At 42.3% G+C, this 24,352-nt stretch overlaps 1 protein-coding gene across 1 annotated transcript in view; it reads left to right on the top strand.

Annotated features, from left to right (window-relative positions):
• Positions 1-23,473, top strand: part of LOC109479575 (deleted in malignant brain tumors 1 protein-like) — a 25,004-nt gene extending 1,531 nt beyond the window's left edge. Inside the window, exons 2-8 of the mRNA XM_019781565.1 lie at positions 12,574-12,701; positions 17,149-17,344; positions 19,009-19,311; positions 20,064-20,387; positions 20,563-20,667; positions 21,418-21,514; positions 22,212-23,473. Of these exons, the coding sequence (XP_019637124.1) occupies positions 12,574-12,701; positions 17,149-17,344; positions 19,009-19,311; positions 20,064-20,387; positions 20,563-20,667; positions 21,418-21,514; positions 22,212-22,503 (1,445 nt within the window). The 3' untranslated portion in view covers positions 22,504-23,473. The remainder of the gene's footprint in view (positions 1-12,573; positions 12,702-17,148; positions 17,345-19,008; positions 19,312-20,063; positions 20,388-20,562; positions 20,668-21,417; positions 21,515-22,211) is intronic.
• Positions 23,474-24,352: the final 879 nt, after the last annotated feature.

Raw genomic sequence — 24,352 nt, 5'->3', positions numbered from 1 at the left:
GGCTTGCAGTGCACTTTTTTGCTTTATCTTTAGTTTTTTTTTTACTCAGATTCTTGTACATTATAAGCCTTAAAATGCAGCCCTATAGCCTACTAATGAGACTATATAAAGATAGGATTTTATCGGAAACAAAGCCGTTGTACAGAAGTGATTTCGTTTTAAATGTTGCTTTACAATATAAATTGTCTTGTTGCATGTGATCAGTTTAGCCATTTCCTTCTAACTCCGTGGTTTAACCGTCTGATTAATTAGAATGGTTACCAAGGGCAACCGTTGCCATGGTTACCATAGATCCCTCATCTATCGTTTGAAATCCCTCAGAGTTGCCCCAACTCAACCTCATCCCAACCAAATATGTTTCTATAATCCTCGAATCAAAGAGTAAAAAAAGGTCCCGCCAAAAACAGCGCCATGGATTGTAAAGAATCGACCTGAAATATCGTCTGTTGGTTTTAATTTGATTTGAACTTGATAGAAATTGTTGTAACTGATTTTTAAGACTCGTGAGGGCGCCAAACGACGAACTAGCGACGGCCCAGGCGACAGGTAGCTATTTGTCATTATAGTATTAGTCTGGCCAGAGAGAGTCAAAATGTTGTTTCTCGTCATTCTTAAAGGCATTCAATGTAATTTCAGGGCAGCAAAGCAAAAATATTCTGGATGAGAAAATCTGTCTGATATACATTGACATTTACTGCCATTTCTTGGCACATTTTCGTCATCATTTAGGGTTTGAAATAGCCCAAACAAGCTCTCTTTATTTTTGGGTACCACCCATAAAATAGGATACGATAAGCAAACTTTTCCGTCAGAAACATCGCATTTTTTCCTCACAGATATCAGTATGCTGTACGGATTCAACTTAAGTAAGGCTTTGGGTGCCTTTAAATCCTGATTTGTTCTTAGTGGTCTTTTTCTATTACGAGACTTGCGGGTCTTAATTCAGAAAATGAAGTCTTAAATTTCATTCCAGTCTATCGAAGAATCGTTCTCGTTACCATGAAATAAATACACGGAGAAATTTAATTTCATAGTTTGAAATCAGATATTCTCACTTATGTTTGGCGCAGTGTAAGGTTAGACATAAACTAGACTGGTGAGATATACCTAAATGTGTTTTTTTGTAATATCGCTAAAACTGTAAAGGGATACTAATACATGTACGTCGTACGGCAGGTTTAAGACATTGAAGTCGGGAACATTCTTGAGACATTCGTGGACGTGTCGTACAATATTCGTAGTCAGTTTTAACCGAAAAGGTTCGTGGTTCCTTGTCAGTCGCCTGGGAAACAATCGTACGACAGATCGTACGACAAAAAAAATAGTACGACAAAAAAGGGACACCAATAAAATCGTACGCCAAAAAAGGAACACCAAAAGATCGTACGACAAAATATCGCACGACAAAAAAAAATCATGACAAAAAATATCGTATGACAAAAAATCGCATGTGTACGTGTCTGTAAGAGCCTAAGAGAGAGAGAGAGAAAGAGAGAGACAGAGAGAGAGACAGAGAGACAGAAAGAGAGAGAGAAACAGGGAGAGAGACAGAGAGAGAAACACAGAGAAACACAGAGAGAGACAGAGAGGCACTAAATGAATATGGGTAAAAGGACACTTGGGACTTGTTTTTGGCACATCTTTTCAACCCTCAAGGCTGAACTCTGACTAAAACGGAAAACACCATTTGTTTCTCATTTAGATGCATCGCGAAGAGCGCATCGGTCATGGTCGGGTGGTTAACCCAATTAAACCTGACAAAAAACATTCACCCCCCTCCCCCCTGACTTGTCTGTTCATTCTCATTTAGAGACAGGAGTTGTCTCCAAGCTAGCCTGGTGTCCAGTCCATCGTGGTTGGGTCGGGTTTTCTTCGGGCCTGCAGGAGCTCTTCCCCGCCTGACTCAGCTAGGTTCCCCCGGTAGGTTTTTCACGACGGGAGATAGATTGATTAGCCCCACCACAAGTCTCCCGTCGTGAAAAACTTACCGGGGAACCTATCTGAGCCGGGCGGGGAAGAGCTCCTGCAGCCCCGAAGAAAACCCGCCAAAACCACGATGGACTGGACACCAGGCTATCTACAAGCAGATGTTGGGAGGAGACATTGCAATGCATCTTTTTTTCTGCTTCGTTGTTGGAATGGCAGCTGTCACAGGTTACAAAAACAGTAAAATGTTGGAGGAATCATCTTCGTAAAAAGACCAAATGTCTTTCATCGATTGAAAATCATTTGTCACGGTTATACCAAAGAGATTACTGGTCACAGTGTATATCAAAAATACAGTAATATCATATTAGACGGTGGTCATATTTGTACGTATTAGGATTGAATTTTTTTTAAGTAAGACTGCAAAATTGCAGATGCCAGTTCTTTTCTTATTCCTAAAATTCCAAAATGTGTGAAGTGTCCTTGTTTTGACCCAAATACTTCAGTTTCAACAGACGTTTTGACTTTGGGGTGACATTGAAACGTCACCTTCTCCCTGGGGATTCTGGTCGTGACGTCATATCCTGTGACGTTTTACGGCGACACACACAAGGTCGTAAAATCTGTCTGTCACAGGCACTAATTAAATCAGAATGTTTCCGTCCAAGTCGTCAAATTTGTTTGGATAATAAAAATCGTAAGAATTTTGATTGCTATAAACAGATGTGAACTTTTCTTGACATTTTGAACTTTAAATAATGTATTTAACACTATTGAATAAAACACAGAGTTTATTGCTTTGTAAACTATTCCAGATAGGTAACACCAAAAATATAGTATTTTCCTAAAACTTATTAAAAGATTCAAACAAATCACCAAAATAGCCCCGTACCCAGCAAATACGTGACGCGTTATATTTCAAAATACCCAAATGAACTTACTTCTCTCCAAAATTAAACATAATTCTATCAGACTTCGAATCAGTCATGTCCTTTTTCGTGTGTTTTCTCCTTTCAAATTTCTACCAGCTTTAATTCAAACGGTATATTTTTGAAAGAAAAAAAAAGAAAGAGGTAAACTAGAGAAGTAACGTTTGCAAAGCAAATGCATAATGTTTACCTTCGGACATGGTCTGCCCTGTTAATTCTTACTCAAACACATTCACATACATGTACTACTGGTATATGGTGATAGGAGCAGAGCAGACCATGAAGTTTGCAACATTATGTAACCCAACACCAGTCACCATGGTGACAGACGTCAACAAATCATGTCATTGGCCAGGTCAGAGGTTAGTGTTTAGAGAAGAGGAAATTGAGTAAAAACAATATGTTTTCCTTTGGTAAACATAAAAAATATTAGCCTGGGTACCATTCTATTTGCTCCATACTCGAAACACGATAAATATTGATTTAAAACAACACCATACATCTGCTTGGCGATAAAGTAGTCTATACTTGGTCGTAAATGATAATTAGGGACTCCTGACACAGATGAGTCAGACTTGAGTCATCCTGATCGATATTTTCAAGGAAAATTATATAATTATCATTTTTGGTGGCCACAAATCAAGGCTAATACTACCTAGAAAGGTAACATTTGCAAAGCAAATGCATAATGTTTACCTTCGCATATGGTCTGCTCTGTTAATTCTTACTCAAACACATTCATATATATGGTCAGAAAGGAGTCTAAATCCCTCCTGCTATGAAATTGCAACATGATATCTGGTTCAGGTCATTGACCTTATTGGTTTGGAGGAGAAGAAGAAGAGGAAACAGATCAAAAACAATATGTTTTCCTTCGGTAAACATAATTACACAAACCAGTCAATCGAACTGCATAGATTCTATAGCAATCCATCCAATATAGATATAGCTTTATAATATCGGTTATAGAAAAGGTTTCATGAGTTGTCTGATATTTTTGTATGATTCTCAACTACTTAAATCGTCAGGAATTAAAACGTTAAGACACAACGAGACACAAAGACTAATTCCAATGGAAGCAGGTGGCTTATTAAAAACGGATTAGTCGAGTTGATCTCCTCTTAATCTCGGGCTAAATCTGCCCAGACAGTAGTGTATCTGTCTAAGAATGTCCCGACTCGTCTGGGTGTTTGAGACTATCCCATCCGTACACCGGACACGGGCGGGACCAGGAGAGTTTATATTTCCGTCACACATTAATGCATGACTTATTTTCTACAAGATTATCATGAATATTACATGGTCCTTTGTCTCTAGAGCGCACATATGTGGTCTTCGCAACAACATATGTAGGTCGACGTCCCATATCGGCTTCAGTTGCGATTTCTTTCGTACTTTCCTTTTTTCTCTTTTCATTCTTTCTCCCGGCAGTATTATCATCTATGGGGTTAGGCAGCAGGAAGACGGTTAAATCCTTCTCTCCCTCTCTCATTTCGTTAAACGTTTCTCTACTCTCCAAGCAGAGGTTGATGGTCGAAGATCGTTTGCTTTTTTGTCGCTACCACCACCACTTGGGTGGGGAAATGGTTACAGACTGGCCAATTTGATACTGTCTTACCCCCACCAAAAGATCTGCTTGGAGATTACGTTTCTCTCCCGTACCTACATCCCACCCATCACATCTCTCTCTCTCTCTCTCTGTCTGTCTCTCTCTCTCTCTCTCTCTCCCTCTCTTCCTCATTCCGTTCTTGTTCATGACTTCTCCTACCTTAAACGTTTCCCTCCCATACCTACATCCCGCCCAAGGCCGTGCTAACATCCCCCCATGGACACAGTGTTGTTTGCCAACAGCCGACCTTCTCCAGATTTGGGTCGCGGTACGAATAATTGCACCTTCCTGGCCCGGCCTTGCCTTTGGACTCCCGCCAGTAACACACACGTGCCCACAGGAACAACGGTCAGGGTCTCTCCATTCATACTTGCATACACGTCACTTGTAAGAACGAACCTAGAATATACCGCGACAGTATGGGATCCATATACAAAGAAAGACAAAGACAAACTGGAAAGGGTACAGAATCAAGCTGCAATATTCTGTATAAACAACTATGAAATAGGTGCTAGTGTCACGGATATGAAAAGAAACCTACAGTGGGTCTCACTGGAAGACAGAAGAAAGATGTCAAGACTATGCATGGTGTACAAAATGACTAATAAGCTGGTGGATGTCCCAACTACTAAGTACCTAATACCAGCCCAGAAGAGAACAAGAAATAGCCATGCCTTCAAGTACCAGAGTTATCAACCAAGGATTGAGGTGTTCAAGAATTCACTCTTTCCTAGAACTATCACATACAGAGTGGAACTCACTGTCACCAAGTACAGTAGGGGCATTGTCAATAGATAGCTTTAAACAAAGTCTAGAGAGCTAGAAATTCAAGGGTTAGGTGTAACAAGTCGATCGGTGTAATGTAGCCAGCTGCCGCCGCGCCGCGTGCCTGGTGTGTTACGCCGAAAGGCGGTTATACCGGCTGTACAGATACAGATATCGATCTAGAGAGTGGCCCAGAAATTTCATTTTAGAATGCTAGTACCATGATCAGATTTGTTTGTCATTGTTATTTTCATGAAAAAAAAAACAACAACAACAACCATCAATTCAAAAGGGTAACTCAAAGGAACAACGGTCATGGTCTCTCCATTCATAGCGATCGAGAGAGTGGCCCAGAAATTTCATTTTAGAATGCTAGTACCATGATCAGATTTGTTTGTCATTCTGTAGTTTAGGCCAAATAGAAGATGAAATACATTTCACCATAGATTGCCCCTTAATTGTATAGTAGAGATAGACTCATATTTTTTAGCCATGTATTAAGTATATTTCCCCACTTCAGATATTTGACTAGTAAAGAGAAATTTGTATTCATTTTAAATTTTGATAAACCTACTCTAAGTAATCTCACAGCCGCATTACTAAGCGAGATGAAGCCGAAAAGAATAGAAATTAGACATTTATTTACACTCCTACATGTTCATATGTATGTAATGTATATGTTTATGTTCATGTTCTGTACCCATGCGACCTGTACTTAGTTCTGTAGAACACCAATGTACAATAAAGGTCTTCATTCATTCATTATTATTTTCATGAAGAAAAACAACAATCAATTCAAAAGGATAACTCAAAGGAACAACGGTCAGGGTCTCTCCATTCATATCGATCTAGAGAGTGGCCCAGAAATTTCATTTCAGAATACCGTGATCGGATTTGTTTGTCATTATTATTTTCATGAAGAAAAACAAACATCAATTCAAAAGAGTAACTCAAAGGAACAACGGTCAGGGTCTCTCCATTCATAGCGATCGAGAGAGTGGCCCAGAAATTTCATTTCAGAATACCGTGATCGGATTTGTTTGTCATGATTGTTTTCATGAAAAAAAAAAAACAACTATCAATTGAAAAACGTAGCGGCAGAGTGCGCGACTCGGAACTAAGAGTCCCCGGTTCGAGTCCTGACATGCCACCGATCTTGTGCCCTTAGGAAAGGCACTTTGACTTTACACGACTTTCCTCACTTCGCTCAGGTGAAAATGAGTACTGTCCTGTCATGTATTTGTCCCCTGTATTGGTGGCGGCATTAATATAAGTTGAAAAAACTTGAGTGTGCCGTCACCACGTCTGGTGATTACACGTTGGAATTAAAAAAAATTGTAAATTCATTGAGACAGATTTTGACCGTCGTACAAAGTGAGATCTGTATAAGCAATTTCAACTCCAAGCAGATGTAAGGTTTTGGTTTGTACTATTTTTTATGTAGCTTTTTCATCAGTCCCAAACGTTGAGTTACTACTTGAATTTCAATATTGATGCACCTCACCACGAGTTGAAAGATAGATCTGATTGGCTAATGGATTGATTAGTTAGTTAGTTGATCGACCAATTGATTAATAGCTAGATCTGATTGGCTAATCGATTGAATAGTTAGTTAGTTGATCGATAAATTGATTAATAGCTTGACTCATTGACCGAGCGATTTCAATGTATGTTGGATTTGTTAGGACTTAAACCATGTAATCTGTATTTTCAAGTTGTTATTATATATTATTATATAATATTTTGTATCCCTAACTCTTCCCTCATGACCTCAGTTAAAAGCGGACAGCTGGCCGATTTGAATATTTTATGAGTAAACAAAAAAAAAAAAAAAATCAATTTTAAAATCGGCAGTTTCTTTATACATAACACTGCGATTGAGAATTAAAGAACTGTCCCCAACTCACCACACTTTTGGAAGTCATCAATCCGTGTCAGAAAAACGCCGAGGGAAAATAAAAGATTTACCGACTGTTGATGCAGCTTGACGAAGTCTCTTAAGACCAGAGTAGCCACAGGAAAACATCCCGAAACATTGAGGGTACAACCACGGGTCATAGGGTCTGTTAACGAGACAGGTTCGAGCTTTTAAAATGGTAAAATTGTAGCAAGGTCTTACACAGAGGGCTAGCTGCAGATAAAAATGAGAAGGAAAGGTAAAATAGACAACACAAATAAAACTAATAGTAGGTCTGTGCTGCAAAACGCGTTTAGCTTAAGTTAAAACGTCTAAAATAGCTTCAGGGTGCATTCTTTTCTGTAAGCAGCGGAATACGTTTTGTTTCCTAAAATAGATGGATACACGCACTACTGTAAACAATACAAAGTGTTCACTTCCTATACCATTGTCACCTTGACTTTCCCCTCCGCATATGGCCCTTCTACTGACGGTATAAATCACTAACGACGGCTTTGCACAATTAAATAGAATAAACTGTGAACTGTATTTTACACATGTAAAAAACTGTATTTTACACATGTAAAAAACCTTTTTATAGCTTAGACTTAGATTTTTTCAAAGTTGTCCATTTTAACTATGTTTATTCTTTCATTTAGTCTCTGCCAGACTAACTACGCTGGCAATATATAGGAGAATATTTGCCAGTGGAGTTTGGCCGCCTTGTAGGTTTGACTGGCCGCGCAGGGAAAGAAACTACCTCCCCGCGGCCGGACTCCCTTGGTCAATTTTACTCTCTTTTTTTGCCGAATTCTACGATCCGTATTCCCGTAGAAAGGCCTGGTGGAGGCTATCTTTCATTTGAGGCAGCCTGCAATTTTGTTCCCTAAAATAGATCTATCCTTTCATACACCACTGTAAACAATACAAATAGAATGAACTGTGAACTGTATTTTACACATCTTTGTAGCATAGACATCTTTTTTCAAAGTTGTCCATTTTAACTATATTTATTCCTTCATTTAGTCTCTATCAGACTAACTACGCTGGCTATATATAGGATAATATTTGCCAGGGGAGTTTGGCCGCCTTGTAGGTTTGACTGGCAGCGCAGGAGGGAAAGAAACAAACCTTCCCGTGCCAGGACTCCCCTGGCCAATTTTACTCTCTTTTTTGCCGAATTCTACGATCCGTATTCCCGTAGAAAGGCCTGGTGGAGGCTATCTTTCATTTGAGGCAGCCTGCAATTTTGTTTCCTAAAATAGATCTATCCTTACATACACCACTGTAAACAATACAAAGTGTCCACTTCCTATACCATTGTCACCTTGTCGTTACCCTCCGCATATGGCCGTTCTCCTGACGGTATAAATCACTAACGACGCGCCCATTATTGCCGCTGACAGCGCCACAAGAAGCCGGCATTTCAGCCGGGCTACGGGTCACTTCGGGTCGCCCTCCCACTTCGGGCTTTTGTCACTTGCTGTCAGGACTCTGCGAACATCTGGTCTATCAAATACTACTGTTGGGTTGGACACTGGGAGGGTTGAAAGAGAGGGAGAGAAAGAGAGGGGGGGAGAGGGAGGGAGAGGAGAGAGACCGATAGAGAGAAAGAGAGACAGAGATAGAGATAGAGAGAGAGAGGGAGGGAGATGAGAGAGACCGACACAGAGAGAGAGAGAGAGAAAGAGACAGAGAGACAGAGAGAGGGGGAGGGAGATGAGAGAGACCGACAGAGAGAGAAAGAGACAGAGACAGAAAGAAAGAGACAGAGAGACAGAGAAACAGAGAGAGAGAAAGAGAGAGAGACAGACAGAGAGGCAGAGAGAAAGCGAGCAAGGGCTCAATACTTCTGGTCTATGAAATACGTATTGTTGAACGCTATGAGAGAGAGAGGGAGAGAGAGAGAGAAAGAAAGAAAGAAAGAAAGACAGAAAACCTTTAAAACAACATACATGTAATGGTCGATGAATAACAGAATAAATGACTAACGGAATTGCATAATGAGTGAGTGAGTGGAAGAGTGCATTTATGAATGAGTTTTTGTGAATGAATGAACTAACCTCCTCCTATGCCTGATAATGCTATACTAACTATACTAACAAATTGTCTGTGTTAACTCCTTGCTACCATTGCCAGACTTCATGTACAGAGGTAAGGTATGACCGTAAGTTTGCATGAGATTCTATACGTTTTATAATTAGTGGACGGAGGTCCAAGACCCGCTTAGGACGACTGACTTGAGTTGGTCGGATGGTCGTACTTAGTCTCGATCCACCAGACTCCTTTTGCAGGCTGAATAAATAGTAGAAAAAATCTTCTCCGGGCGTCCGACTCTAGCCTCTACCAGGCTTGGGTAGGCGGCTGGAAAGAGTAGAAACCGGCCAAATAGAGAGATAAGCATGCCAAGGGAGTTAATTGTCCGTTGAGAGAACATTTCGCCGCACCCCAAAAATGTTCTCTCAACGGACAAACTCCCTTGGCATGCTTATCTCTCTATTTGGCCGATTTCAACTCTTTCCAGCCGCCTACCCAAGCCTGGTAGAGGCTAGTCCAACTCCTCTGGCCAATTATATCCCCCTTTTTAGGCCGATTTCTACTATTTATTCAGCCTGCAAAAGGAGTCTGGTGGAGACTAGGTCATGCTGGCATAGCAGACAGTCTGAAGTTATGTATCATAATACACGTAACTGTAGCCTCGGTCACAACCCGCCGTACGTGCTTCTGCGTGCTGTCTACGTGCAAAAACGTGGGTAAATGTAGGGCATCCGTACGAACCGTAAGTAAGAAGCACGTGTGAGTACGGCCTCCTTACGGTAAAGTTGCAATCGCACAGAGATCGTACGTTGTAAGAACGTACAACTCACTTACCACTTACGAAACGAACCATGCACACAACCGCTCACGGTCAGACGTGGCGTGCAGACCACACTCTTACAACTAGCAAAACCGTGCGAGTGACGTGCGAGTAACGTACGTCGACGCCACTCCTTCCCCACGTTTTCAGAAAAAAACGTAGCGGACGTAGCCTCCCAAAAAACGTACGGAGAAAAAGCACGTACGGCGGGTTGTTACCAGGGCTTATCTCGGTGACCCGAGCACATGTTGTTCCGTTACTTGACACGATCTCAAAGAGTAACACATAGTCTAATAGATCAAACCGTGTCAGGTCGGACAAAAAGACGACTGTGAATGGGCTAATCACTTGTCTTGCATGTGATTCAAACAGTCAACTTTAGGGATTATTCAAGGGTAAAGTACGGCACACTTTAAGCTCATTGAATACGTTAATGTTTTGCAGTTGTATCAAAGATACCCGTATTTTCATTTCACATTTCTAACGTTTAAACGTTCTTAGTTTTACAATAGCTCCTAAGTTCTGCATTTTTACCCCATATCCCTCTACTGTTTGGTATAATACTTTCCCACAACTTCGTTTTAACCGTCTTATGTATCCTTTTTGTCGATTTTCTACAAAAGCTTACAAAAGTCGCAATATTGTTGTGACTTTGTCGCAAGAATAGGCCTAAATGAAGTCTGCGGTCAGACTTTAAAATACAGACTGCTGTAACTTAGTGTAAGCAAGTTAATAGTCTGGTTGCAGGCGCCATGGAAGCGGCCAAATATTCCAAGAAACCCCCTTCTCTTCAAAGGGATTGTCTACCACTACTCGCCTGAAAGTCCAGCTTAGATAAAGTTGAAATAACGCAGAGAAAAGACAACTAAAATACAGGCTCCTTTAAATTTATAGTCTGGTTCCAGGCTACATGGAAGCAGCCAAATATTCCAAGAAACCCCCTTCTCTTCAAAGGAATTTTCTTCCACTACTTGCCTGCAAGTCCAGCTTAGATACGGTTGAAGTAACGGAGAGAAAAGACTACTAAAATACAGGCTCCTTTCAGTTTATAGTCTGGTTCCAGTCTACATGGAAGCAGCTAAATATTCCAAGAAACCCCATTCTCTTCAGAGGGATTGTCTACCACTACTCGCCTGAAAGTCCAGCTTAGATATGGTTGAAGTAACGCAGAGAAAGGACAAGTAAAAATACAGACTGGTGTCAGTTTATAATCTGGTTCCAGGCTCCATGGAAGCAGCGAAATATTCCAAGAAACCCCCTTCTGTTCAAAGGGATTGTCTACCACTACTCGCCTGAAAGTCCAGCTTAGATACGGTTGAAGTAACACAGAGAAAAGACTACTGAAATACAGGCTCCTTTAAGTTTATAGTCTGGTTCCAGGCTACATGGAAGCAGCTTACTATTCCAAGAAACCCCCTTCTCTTCAAAGGGTATACTCGCCTGATAGTCCAGCTTAGACACGGTTGAAGTAACGCAGAGAAAGGGCAACTTAGTGCGCTCAAGTACCGTAGCGAAGTGGCCCCGGACTGTCTTCATGTAAACCCTATCATGACAACGTTTGTTGACAAAACAGGGCCTGCCACTGTTTGTTGTTATTGTCCGATTCGCACAATTTACCGGCTTTGTTGCCATGGCAACGGCTTGTGTCTGTATTAAAGGGCACTTCCTTCCTTTTCGTCGCTGATTGGTGGATCGACTGATGGTGTAGCGAATTTTTAGTACTGCAATTTTGTTTGTCAGAAAAGACTGATTTGCAAGAAAAAAGCGCCACCTACAGGCAGATAACTAAACTGCAGACTCCAATATCCCGGTACATGGCACATGTACGTGTACGTGTACATGTAGTTACACTCAGTGAGTCAGATATATTTCATGTTCAAGAAATTTCGAAAAAGAATCCTTGTCCAATACGTACAATGCTGTGCTGTATTTGATTTTGTGCCAATTTAGCCTCGAAAAACACATGAATGGTGTTGCCAGAATGGCAAGTAATCATATAGTTAATTTTCAGTTAGGCCACACCAAGTAAATTTTATGGATGACCCTAAATCTAATGCGAGAGGGCGAAAGAAAAACAAGAAGGGACCTAAAAAACAAGATGGCTAGATTAGAAATATACTAAGAGACAACAAATGTTAGGACACAAATTGAATGAGGTGACACAGTGTAACAAGCAAGAAGTCTTTTATTCATCATCAAAACAGCAATAAATCAGGTGGAACAGCAGTTGTCGTCCTGTCCTGTTTTCGCGTTACAGGTTTCACGTCAATCTGACGATTTGCGGCACTGTCGTGACTCTTTGGTCATAGTTACAGGAAGCGGAATTTCTTGTTTGTTTTTCTAGGAACAGGCCAAAATCAATGCGCGCGCGGACGTCATCCATAAAATTTACTTTGTGTGGCCTTATCCTAAATCTAATTGTCTTTGGTACCAATCTCATGAAAAACTTCATGAAACATTAATTTGATTGTACTCAGTTGCCAGTTCTAGTCTATCAAACTTGTACGCCAATTTGACAGGAATCTTGTAGTCAAGTTAAAATGTATCAATAAACCTAAGACTTATTCTTTTGAACCATTTTTCTTGCCAGTGTTGGAACTGAGACTGGTAGATGGGCGGAACCCATTTGAAGGTCGTTTGGAGGTCAGAGACAAGGACATCATGGGGCGGCAGTGGGGGACGGTCTGCGACGACCGCTGGGGGATCAAGGACGCAGAGGTAGGTCAAAGTTCAAGGTCAAGCTCTTGTGGACGTTCTCTAGGATTTTAAGGAAAAACTTAATTTCAGAGGAATAAAACGTGAATGAAGAGGGGTTAAACTTGCTTTTAAAAATGTCTCATCCAAATTTACCGTACCTTGGCCATGACAAACCCGTTCTACACGTTAAAAACTCAGAAATATTAGCAACATATGTCAACTTTGTATTGCATTCCTGTAAACCTACCTTATGTACAGTGTACATCGCCCCTACAGGCCTGCCGTATATTTATCTAAGACTGCTCCTTCAGGGCAGACAGTACTATTACTATAGATTTGGCCATAGGAACACATGCTTAAATACACTATTAGAAGTACTTGCCCATACTTCAATCTCAAATTTTTTTCTGCACCAGGTAGCAACAAGGGTCTGATTCCCAAAAATAGAAAGGAAACAGGGGGTCGACCACCTCAAATTCCCGCCACAGCTGATGATAGTAACAAAACCTCAACTTTGACCTACATTTTCCATGGTATCCATCCGCCTGGCAAGACAAGACCTAACCACTCACATCTCTCACTACGCCCACTAAACTGGTGAAATTTTAAACAAAACTTGACCAATGTAGGAAACTTTAATTTAAACCCTACCTGTGCCTTCCAGCCCAAAAATCTCCAATATGGACCAAAACTTTCAGGAGAAAAAAGGATTTTCAAAGGTATTAACTTGACACTACAATCGTTCCCATTTTGAGGCCTCTACTGCGCAACGCAAATGTGGTGTCTGCTCTACAGGACTACCGTAGCTTAGTCTATACTTTGACCATGACGAACCCTTTCCTCTCATAACCTTGTAGACCTACAGTAGGTTTATCTAATAGTATGATAGTCCCTAAAGGGCTACCGTAGCTTTAGTGTGTCAGGTTGACCAAGGAGGTTATATAGCACCAAGGAGTTATCTATTTAAAACTCCATGGTTTGACCATGACGAACCCTTCATCAAAGTCGTGTGCACCTAAGTTTGTTAGGACTGCCATACAGGCCTGCCGTATGTTTATCTAAAGCCTCGGTCACAACCCGCCGTACGTGCTTCAGCGTGCTGTCTACGTGCAAAAACGTGGGCAAACGTAGGGCATCCGTGCGTGGTGAGTACCACCTCCGTACGGAATCCTACGGATTTGGGAGCACGCAGACACGCCGTAGAACATTAAGTGCATTTAAAACGTTTTCTACGTGCGGTCTGCGGATTCACCACCCGTGCGTGCGAGTACGAGCGACGCGCGTGCCCCGTACGTACCGTACGGAGGAAGCACGTGTGAGTATGACCTCCTTACGGTAAAGTTGCAATCGCACAGAGATCGTACGTTGTAAGCACGTACAACGCACTTACCACTTGCGCAACGTATGATGCTCGCAACCGCTCACGGCCAGACGTGGCGTGCAGACCACACTCTTACACTTTGCGCAACCGTGCGAGTGACGTGCGTCGATGCCACTCCTTCCCCACGTTTTCAGAAAAAACGTAGCAGACTTAGCCTCCCAAAAAACGTACGGACAAAAAGCACGTACGGCGGGTTGTGACCGAGGCTTAAGACAGTCCACCTCCACCATAAGGTAGCAGCACACAGTATTGATTAGCAATTAGCCCCCCGGGCATGAATTTGCAATAAACTTCATTATTATTAATGGGCGACCCCCGGGGTCTGTGACGCGAGCATAGAAAGTAGTGCAGAGAGTATTCTTGAAGGCTGGATAGAAAGCCTGATAAGAGCGTCGGCCAGATGTAAGTTGTGCTGTGTGGTGTAGAAATGTATCGGGTTTGAGACTGCATGATTTGAATTGTGAAGGTTTTGCAGTTCGTGTATAAATGCGCCGTATTACACAACTGGCTTTCCTGGTGAGTCGGCTGCAGTTCAGGTCACGTCCGTAGAGGGCGATTTCAAAGTGTACGTTATGAGCAGATACACCGACAGGATTTTTTGGTTTCTAGATATTTTGTAGTTTGTACCTTCTTCTCAAACATATTCGATTTTCGTATTTGTGAAGTGCACCCTACTATAATTTTACCGCGTCGATGTGAGTCATCTTGGGGTCCTTAAGGCCCGGTCACACTGGCCGAACTTTGCTGGAGCGTTCCTTTAACGGTAGGGACGGGGGCCGAATTTCGACAACGCTCGTCACCGCGCCCAAAATGTGGGGGAAAAATGAAAACACGGGCGTTGGCTTAGCGGTGCACCGCTGAAGCCGGCGTTGCTTTAGCGTTGGTTTAGCGGTGGCGAGCGTTGGTATAGCGGCGTTCTGCGCATGCGGTTTAGCACCATACCGGTTGTGATGTGTGTCGACTACGGAGTTGATCGGATCGTTTTGTAGTAGTGCAAGTTCTGTTCTGTGTGTGTGGGGACTTTTAGCTTTAATAAACATCATTTTTGTTAATCTATTCTTGACTACGTTATTTACTCAATAATGAAAATAAAACTTTGCAGATTGCAAATTTCCCCTGTGACCCCAATAAAGTGATTGCCCGTGTGACCCTTCTATGAACATTTTACGTGTGGCCCCACAATAATTGCACAATAGTGCACCAATCATAGCAAGTCTCTCAGCATCCTGGGTGATACAGTTTTATTGTAACTTCGAGCAAATTCGATATAGATGAGGCCTGAACTCAACGGCAGCTCGATTCCAAATGAGCACCTGGTCCATTTCTCACCGTACTTATAGCCAAATTCTGGTCCCGCTTCGACACCTCTATACCAACGCCAAACCAAAGTTCATTGCCGACATGGATCGCTGCTTCAACGCCTGACACCGTTCCAGCAACCTCGTGTCCGCTCGTAAAACGCTTGCAACCGCTCCAGCGAAGTTTGTGCAACGTTTGTGCAACGTTTAATCGCCGCCCGGGCAACGCTGGCGAAGCTGCGGTGGTCCAGCGTTCAAGATTTCTGCGTTGGCCCAGCGGACCCAAGCGTTTGCGAACTTGCGTCTAGCGATGCCAAACTTTGACTGGGCGTTGGTGGAGCGGGGGTGAACTTTGCCGGGGCGGAAAATTGCCCCCTCCTCACCGCTCGCAATATTTTGTGCAGCTCAAAACTTTCGGAGCGGTAGGAGGGCCCCTCCAGAAACATCAGCGGTGGCCGGGCGTACACGGCGTTGCTTTAACGGGGTCCAACTTCTATTTAGCGGTGGTGAAGGCCCGGTCACACTGGCGGAACTTTGCTGGAGCGTTGCTTGAACGGTGAATAAAATTCATCACCGCTCGAAACCGCTCACCACCGCTAAACAGAAGTTGGCCCCCGTTAAAGCAACGCCGTGTACGCCCGGCCACCGCTGATGTTTCTGGAGGGGCCCTCCTACCGCTCCGAAAGTTTTGAGCTGCACAAAATATTGCGAGCGGTGAGGAGAGGGAAATTTTCCGCTCCGGCAAAGTTCACCCCCGCTCCACCAACGCCCAGTCAAAGTTTGGCATCGCTAGACGCAAGTTCGTGGACGCTTGGGTCCGCTAGACCAACGCAGAAATCTTGAACGCTTGACCACCGCTGCTTCGCCAGCGTTGCCCGGGCGGCGATTAAACGTTGCACAAACGTTGCACAAACTTCGCTGGAGCGGTTGCAAGCGTTTTACGAGCGGACACGGGGTTGCTGGAACGGTGTCAGGCGTTGAAGCAGCGATCCATGTCGGCAATGAACTTTGGTTTGGCGTTGGTATAGAGGTGTCGGAGCGGGACCAGAATTTGGCTATAAGTACGGTGAGAAATGGACCAGGTGCTCATTTGGAATCGAGCTGCCTCATCTATATCGAATTTGCTCGAAGTTACAGTAAAAGTTACAGTAAAACTGTATCACCCTGGATGCTGAGAGACTTGCTATGATTGGTGCACTAGTGTGCAATTATTTTGGGGCCACACGTAGAATGTTCAAAGAAGGGTCACACGGACAATCACTTTATTGGGGTCACAGGGGAAGTTTGCAATCTGCAAAGTTTTATTTTCATTATTAATTAAATAACGTAGTCAAGAATAGAACTTGTACTACTACAAAACGATCCGTTCAACTCCGTAGTCACAAGCGGTATGCCGCTAAACCGCATGCGCAGAACGCCGCTATACCAACGCTTGCGTCACCGCTATACCAACGTTCGCTACCGCTAAACCAACGCTAAAGCAACGTCGGCTTCAGCGGTACACCGCTAAGTCAACGCCCGTGTTTTTATTTTTCCCCCACATTTTGGGCGCGGTGACGAGGGTTGTCGAAATTCGGACCCCGTCCCTACCGTTAAAGGAACGCTCCAGCAAAGTTCGGCCAGTGTGACCGGGCCTTGAGCGGTTTCGAGCGGTGATGAATTTTATTCACCGTTCAAGGAACGCTCCAGCAAAGTTCGCCCAGTGTGACCGGGGCTTTAACTATAGAAATCCCCATAGGGCGAAAACTGTGTTCTGCTACCATAACGAAGCCATGTTCTGCCCTGTCAGGTGGCGTGTCGGCAGCTGGGGTTCCCGGGGGCGATGTGGGCGCACGGCGGCGGGCGGTTCCGTCACGGGTCCGGGCGGATCTGGCTGAGCGAGCTGCGGTGTGACGGGTCCGAGGACAACCTGGGGGAGTGTGCGCACGGGGGCTGGGAGACCAACTTCTGCGATCACAGTCAGGACGCTGGGGTCATCTGTCATGGTAAGTCTCAAAAGCTGGGCTTCCGTACCCTGGAATCCAGAACTCGTTTTCCCGGCCGCAAGAGCCCTTCGCCCGCTGGTGTAAACTACCGCTACGGGGGAGTCTAGCCTGGGGGAAGTTTGGCTGGCCGTAGTAAAGGGCCGGACAAACCCCTCGGGATCAACTTCCCCGTAGCGGTAATTTAGATAGGCGGGCGAAGGGCTCTTGGCTGCCGAAGGAAAACGGCTAACGGCCCGATACTAGTTTGGCATCCAGGGTAGGCTTCCGAAGCACTACGGTTGGAGAAAAGGAATTGTAAACACTTGATTTTGTATGCAAAGTCCGGTTACGGGAGCATGTAAAGTGTCCCGGTTATGCAAATTACGCGATTTGAGAGCTGCGGCATCTGTCCTTGGTGCTGAAATACTTTCGGGTTTTATATCTATTGTTCTGGACAAGCCATGGTCTTCATATTTCATTAGCATATATCTTGTCGTGTCAGAAAAACGTGGTGTGTGTTTGCTTACAAATGCACCCTAAACAACGGTTGGAGAAAAGAAATTGTAACCGGACCGGGTTACGGGAGCATGTAAAGTGTCCCGCTTATGCAAATTATGCGATTTGAGAGCTGCTGGCATCTGTCCTTTGTGCTGAAATACTTTCGGGTTTTATATCTATTGTTCTGGACAAGGTATGGTCTTCATATTTCATTAGCAGATAGCTTGTCGTGTCAGAAAAACGTGGTATGTGTTTGCTTACAAATGCACCCTAAACAACGGTTGGAAAAAAGAAATTGTAACCGGACCCGGTTACGGGAGCATGTAAAGTGTCCCGCTTATGCAAAATATGCGATTTGAGAGCTGCCGGCATCTGTCCTTGGTGCCGAAATACTTTCAGGTTTTATATCTATTGTTCTGGACAAGGTATGGTCTTCATATTCTAGTAACAGATAGCTTCTTATGTCTGAATAACGTGGTGTAAGTTTGGTTTTCATAGCAGCTTGCAAATACATTGTACACTCAAAACAATACCTTCCTAACAATTGCAACACTACATATTTATACATAGAACAGAGAGACTCTAATCGACAATCTACAGAACCTAATAGGTTCTATTATTGATTTGCACAACTTTTATGAAGCCAATATCAACCTGTTCCTTAGGGGTTCACTTTTGTGTGCCTAGACTTGAAGCTAACAGAAATATTTTGATGTTGACCCAAGCATATATTGTGGACGCAAAAAAACTGTTGACTGAACCTGCCTTTGTTTTAAACTATTCAGTATTACAATTTTACCATATACTTTATTCCAGTTGCAGTGGCTTTGTGTCTTGTCACTTTTCTGCAATATTGCAGATGTCAAAATTTTCTTCTGCTACTCTGAAATACTTGCTGCAAATACACGCATATAATTATGAGTGCAGACCTATACACATGGCATATACATTGTACACAATACATTGTGTCAATACATTTTGTCAGAAAACACAAAAGATCTTAAACAATATCATGCCAACAGTCAGCACCATTGAACCCCTGGCCTGATTTTTTTCAGTCTGCAACATTGTATGTTTCTTCTGAAATATTGAAAATATCTCTGCAAAATGCAGACTGCAGATGGGTATTTCTTACACTTTTGAGCAATAAGAACAAAGTTGTAACACACATTTTTGTGTTATTCCAGTCCCCGGATATCTTGGCTGCTACCGAGACTTCCTCCTGCCCGATGATCGAGTGTTCTATCACGAGTACCTGCGAACCTTCGCCATGACCATACAGATGTGTACCCAACACTGCCACGGACTGGGGTACAAGTACGCCGGCGCCCAGCGAGGGACGGAGTGTTTCTGCGGGCAGGACGAGCATTTCGCAAGGCTGGGAAACCGGCGTAAGGACCGTGAGTGTCAGGACCAGTGTGCCGGGGATCCAGACCAAGTGTGCGGGAGCGGCTACCTGGAAAACAGCAACAGGCTCACCATATATGATGGTACGGGGGGATTTTATACTTAAAGGCATTCAAAGCAATTTCAGGTGGCAAAACTGGATGCAAAGTTAATTTTCTGGTCAATCTTTTAATGTAGTAAGTTGAATCTATCCTATCCCATAGCATACTGATATCTGTGAGGCAAAAATGCGATGTCACTGATTGAAAACGGTTGCTTGTTTTCTATTGTAGGCTGATTCTAGCTCTATTTGTGAGTGGTACCCAAAAAACGAAGAGATGCGCCATGTAGCTTGTTTTGAGCTGTTTTAAATGCGTCGAGTATGAAATTCTGAAAAAAATGTGCTAAGAAATAGCCTTACATGTCAATATTATACAGAATTTTTCATCCAGAACATTTTAGTTTTGCCCTGAAACTGCATCTGATGTCTCTAACCCATGTCCTGTTGGAGCTTCTGAACATTATACATAGCCCCTGTTCTGGTTTTCAGACCGTCTTGGAATAGGAATAAGAATAGGCTTTAATTTTTGAATAACTAGTTTATAGTTCCCTTAGTCCAAAATACCATCTATGTGTTTGCATACATTTGCATATAATTTGCATAGTGTATTTTGATTTGCATGAAATTTGCATAATATATTTCCAGCTTCTATGGGGGGCCGTAATGGGAACTGGACAGATAGGGAAGGCTTCATCTACTCCCCTAGTTTCCCCTGCAACTACATCACACATGTGACATGACATGATTTGCATACTTTGCCCTAATTTACATATGATTTGCATAATGTATTTACAGCTACTATAGGGGCCTGTGGCGGGAACTGGACAGATACAGAGGGTGTCATCTACTCCCCTGGTTTCCCCGGAAACTACACCAAACACGTGACGTGCACGTGGACCGTCACGGTCCCTGAACATCACGTGATCGACCTGGACTTCACCATGCTGCAACTGTCTGACGGTGACGTCATCGCGATGGAAGATCCCGCCGCGGGATTCAGGACGACCTTCGTCGGTGACGTCATACCGGATATTGCTGTCAGCTGTGCGGAAACGTTACACATCTCCTTCCGGTCTGCGTCAAGTAAGACTGCAGCTGGTTTCGTCATGACATATCAAGGTCAGTTCAAGGTCACTTTAAGGCATGTCCACGTTTTGAATGATTTTAATTTAACATCATTTACCGTTGATAACATTATGCTCAACATGCTTACGGACTCATGATTATGAGATCTACGTGTTATTATAATTATGAGTTACATGTATTAAGCTGTTTTAATGCTTGTTGCCCACAGCTGTTAACCGTACAGTTGTTTATAATGAGTCAGCTGAATGGAGAGAAGCCTGCTGGCCACCTAAGGATGATCTACTCATAGAACCTCACACTCATCAAGACTTTGGTAGGTCTGACTCATTATTGTATCAATCTTTATCATGTTTACCGAAGGAAAACATTCTTTTTGCTGTTTCCTCTTCTCCAAGCACAAAAGGTCAATGACCTGAATCAGACAGCTTTATCACCATGGTAACTAGTGTTGTGTTACATCATGTTGTAATTTTATAGCAGGAGGAATTTAGACTTCTGTCGCCATATAATGAAATACGATGTGTTTGAGTAAGAATTAACAGAGCAGACCATATGTGAAGGTGAACATAATGCAAAATTGCTTTGCAAATGTCACCTTTCTCGTTCTTCTTTAAAGATGTATTATGTAACACTGAGGACAATACAAAAAGTAAATTTTCTGGTCATTTTTTTTTGCAAAGTAAGTTGAACCAATGCTACTCCATTGCAAAGGTTAGTGTAATTGGGGAAGTGGTGTTGCCAAAATATGACACCTTACAAGTGTGAATAAAAGCTAGAAACACAGTCAGCCATGTTTGTTTACATTCTGGTAGTTTGTGGTGGCACAATAGTTCCAGAACCTATATTGTTGATTTTATATAAAACAAACAAACAAGTCATAGAAAATTTTAGTAACATACATTTGACTCAGATCTCTCTCTCTCTCTCTGTCTCTCTGGGTCTCTCTCTGTTCCTCGCTCTCTCTCTCTCTCTCTCTCTCCCTCTCCTAATTTTCTAATTCTTGCCACCAGTTGAAACTATTTACAACAATGTCCTTCGTCAAATTAAATCCTTGTTATTACAGATACCAACTGGGTGCTGATAATAGGGATAGCAGTAGGTGCAGGTGTAGTAGTGCTGGTGCTCTGTATAATGCTGCTGGCCATTGTTCTAACCAAAAGGTGCGTCTATGTTTTTTATGTCAGGCCATGTTGATTTGATTATATGGATGACATCCGCGCGCGCATGAATTTTCGGCCGTTTCCTATAAAAAAAAGTTTTCAACCATACTGTAAATCGTACAAAACAGTTGCAAAATGAGCAAAAATATACCATAAGTTACAATATAAGAACTTCTTTTTTTTTTTGCAAAACTTTTTTTTATTCGCACGCGCGCATCAGTTTTTGGGCTCCCGGAGGATGTCATCCATATAATCAAATCAACATGGCCTCATTGTAGAGCATTTTACACAGTTACCAAGCTGACTGTTTGAACTTTAACAATGTCTTCTAGATTTGTAAACATTTGGATTTGCTTGTCACATGACATTTTTCAAATTTGACTCCAACTTAATTTGACTCAGTCACCTTGAAGATGTGTCCAATTTAGCTTAATACAATATTTGATCTTGTTACCTCTGGGACAGAAGTATTGTTTTAGGTGGCTATATCGTATGCTAGGTTTGTATGTTTGGGTTTCAAAGTGAGTGGGCAGTTGGGTTTCACCGTTTCTTTCACTTGATTGACAGGGTTTTGACCTCAGATGGTCATCAGGAATGTGTTAAACATATTTAAGCATAGTGTATGACAAAATATATTTACTGCCCTAGATTTGAAGTCTCTTCTGTCTTAATTGTTGTTGTTTTTGTTTACAAACAGGAAACAACAGAACAACAGACAACAGGTAGTCGAGATGCCGGATGTCGTGTTCGAGAACAAGAATACCGTCCTGGGTTTAGAAGCACGTACGCGCACCCGGCCCTTCGTGCAGTCCTCGGAAAACGTGTACGAGATTCCCACGCCGTCCCCGACCACGTTCTACGAGTCGCCGAGCAGCGAGGACAGTTCTGGAACGCCCCCTGGTGGGAATGAGTATGAGAGCAGCCTGGATTTCCTACAGGGACTGAGGGAAAGCTGGCCGCCACCGCCGCCAGCACACGAGCTGCCATGATGATGATATCTTATTGTTAGTCTCAATCTCCAGACTATTAGGGGGTTTTGAAATGCTGAATTCTGGAGGGGTCTCGGACATACTTCTTCTCACCTCCTCCTTCTTATCCTGATGTCTTTATAAAAACATTACAAAGTGAACAGTATGCGGCAAACTTAACACAATTCCTTAATACACTATTTACAGTCCAGTACTTTGCTAGTTGCCGCCTGTGTTATTCCACAATTGAGACATTCTGTACAGAAAGCGCCTTTTCTGAGAGTTGGATTTTGGTTTTGGTACTCTGACTTGAGGAACTAGCGTGTAAGTTGTCAGCCTCTTAGGCTGAGTCTTTCCCACTCTGTTCTGTCTTCAGCTATTTCCTTGACTACTCGGAAGTCTGGCTCCTCTTGTCTTGTGACTTGAATAATCTGGTCCAAGCATCTTTTTCTTGGCCTGCCGGCTGGTCTTTTATTTTGGGGTTTCCAGTTTCAGATTCTTTTCACGTCTTTATCTTCCGGCATCTGAATATGTACAATGTACATGTCCTAACCACCTCAGTTGGCTTCTTTACACAATGGAGAGACATACTACGTAGCAAAAAGACCTGAGTAGTTGGTATACATGTTAAGACAAAGTGCTTTTTCATATGTTGTTAAATACTTGAATACATGATACAAAACATGATACTTATGACCAAATTCTTACAAGACTTATTCAAAAAGGCCAAGTTTATTATATTGTGGCTGAAATACTTTGGTTTTGGAATTACATGCAATTTGAAACACATGGAAGTTTAGAATGAAAATGAAAGGCAATCATATTCAATTTTTATGATATCAAATGAAAAGTTTAGAATTATCAATACATATTGTGAATACTGATTGTCAGCTAAAGGATATAATCTTTAGTCGATAGATTGACAGGGTAGGTGGGAGTCCAGCGTGCAAAATACCTGGTTGCCCAGTTGCCCCGGGCAACCAAATTTTTCTTGGGGCGACCTATTTTGAACCTAGGTAGCCCAGTGTGCTACCTGAATTTTAAGGATGCCCCCCCTCCTAAATCATGCCCACTTGGCTTGCACCACTGTATTTGGCAGATGCTTTTTAATTCTAGGTATTAATGGCTATTACTAGGTATCAGTTTACTAAAAGCTGTTAGAAATATTGTCAAAGGCTTATGTTTTTAACATTACATAATTTTGAGGAAAGTAGTAACTTATAGGTGGGGCAGCCTAAAATTCTGATGGGCAACCTAATTTTTGCCGTAGGTTGCCCACTGGGCAACCTGGTTCAAAAAAGTATTTTGTACACTGGAGTCACAATCGAGTCACAATTTTAGTACCAGGATCAATATTATATATGAAACAATGTTACAGAGGCCAAATGCTTTTCTTTTGTGTATTTTTATTGTGACAGGGACCAACTTTTGAAACGGAAGTTTGGAAAGAAAATTACAAACATATATTTAAGACAAGCATTTTGTTATCACAAAGCTAACTTCAATCTATATTATATAAGCTTAATATAACGAAGTATTTATTGTGTTATGAAGTGAAACTGTTCATATTTTATATTATTGCGCACATAGAATTTTAATGGCTGTACATATTGGCGTATCTGGCACAATTTTTTTGTCTTTTATGAAATTGTAATCTTTCTTGTAAATGTAGAAACACTGTATGTAAGTTATACACAAAGCTATAAGTATCTGTGCATTCTAGATATTACCACACAAAGAATATAACGATAGAAAAAACATTCCAGTAGATTTGATTTGAGATGTAATTTATAATAGTATTATGAAATGAAAAGCTTTTTAATACTTTATAGATGTTTGTTTTTGCCATGATACACCTAAATACTTGTAT

The sequence above is a fragment of the Branchiostoma belcheri genome, unplaced genomic scaffold (genome assembly GCF_001625305.1).
Source record: "Branchiostoma belcheri isolate BF01 breed outbred unplaced genomic scaffold, Haploidv18h27 scaffold49, whole genome shotgun sequence".
NCBI lineage: Eukaryota > Metazoa > Chordata > Leptocardii > Amphioxiformes > Branchiostomatidae > Branchiostoma > Branchiostoma belcheri.
The sequence above is the reverse complement of the archived record's forward strand: the minus strand, read 5'-3'. Positions and strand labels throughout refer to the sequence as shown.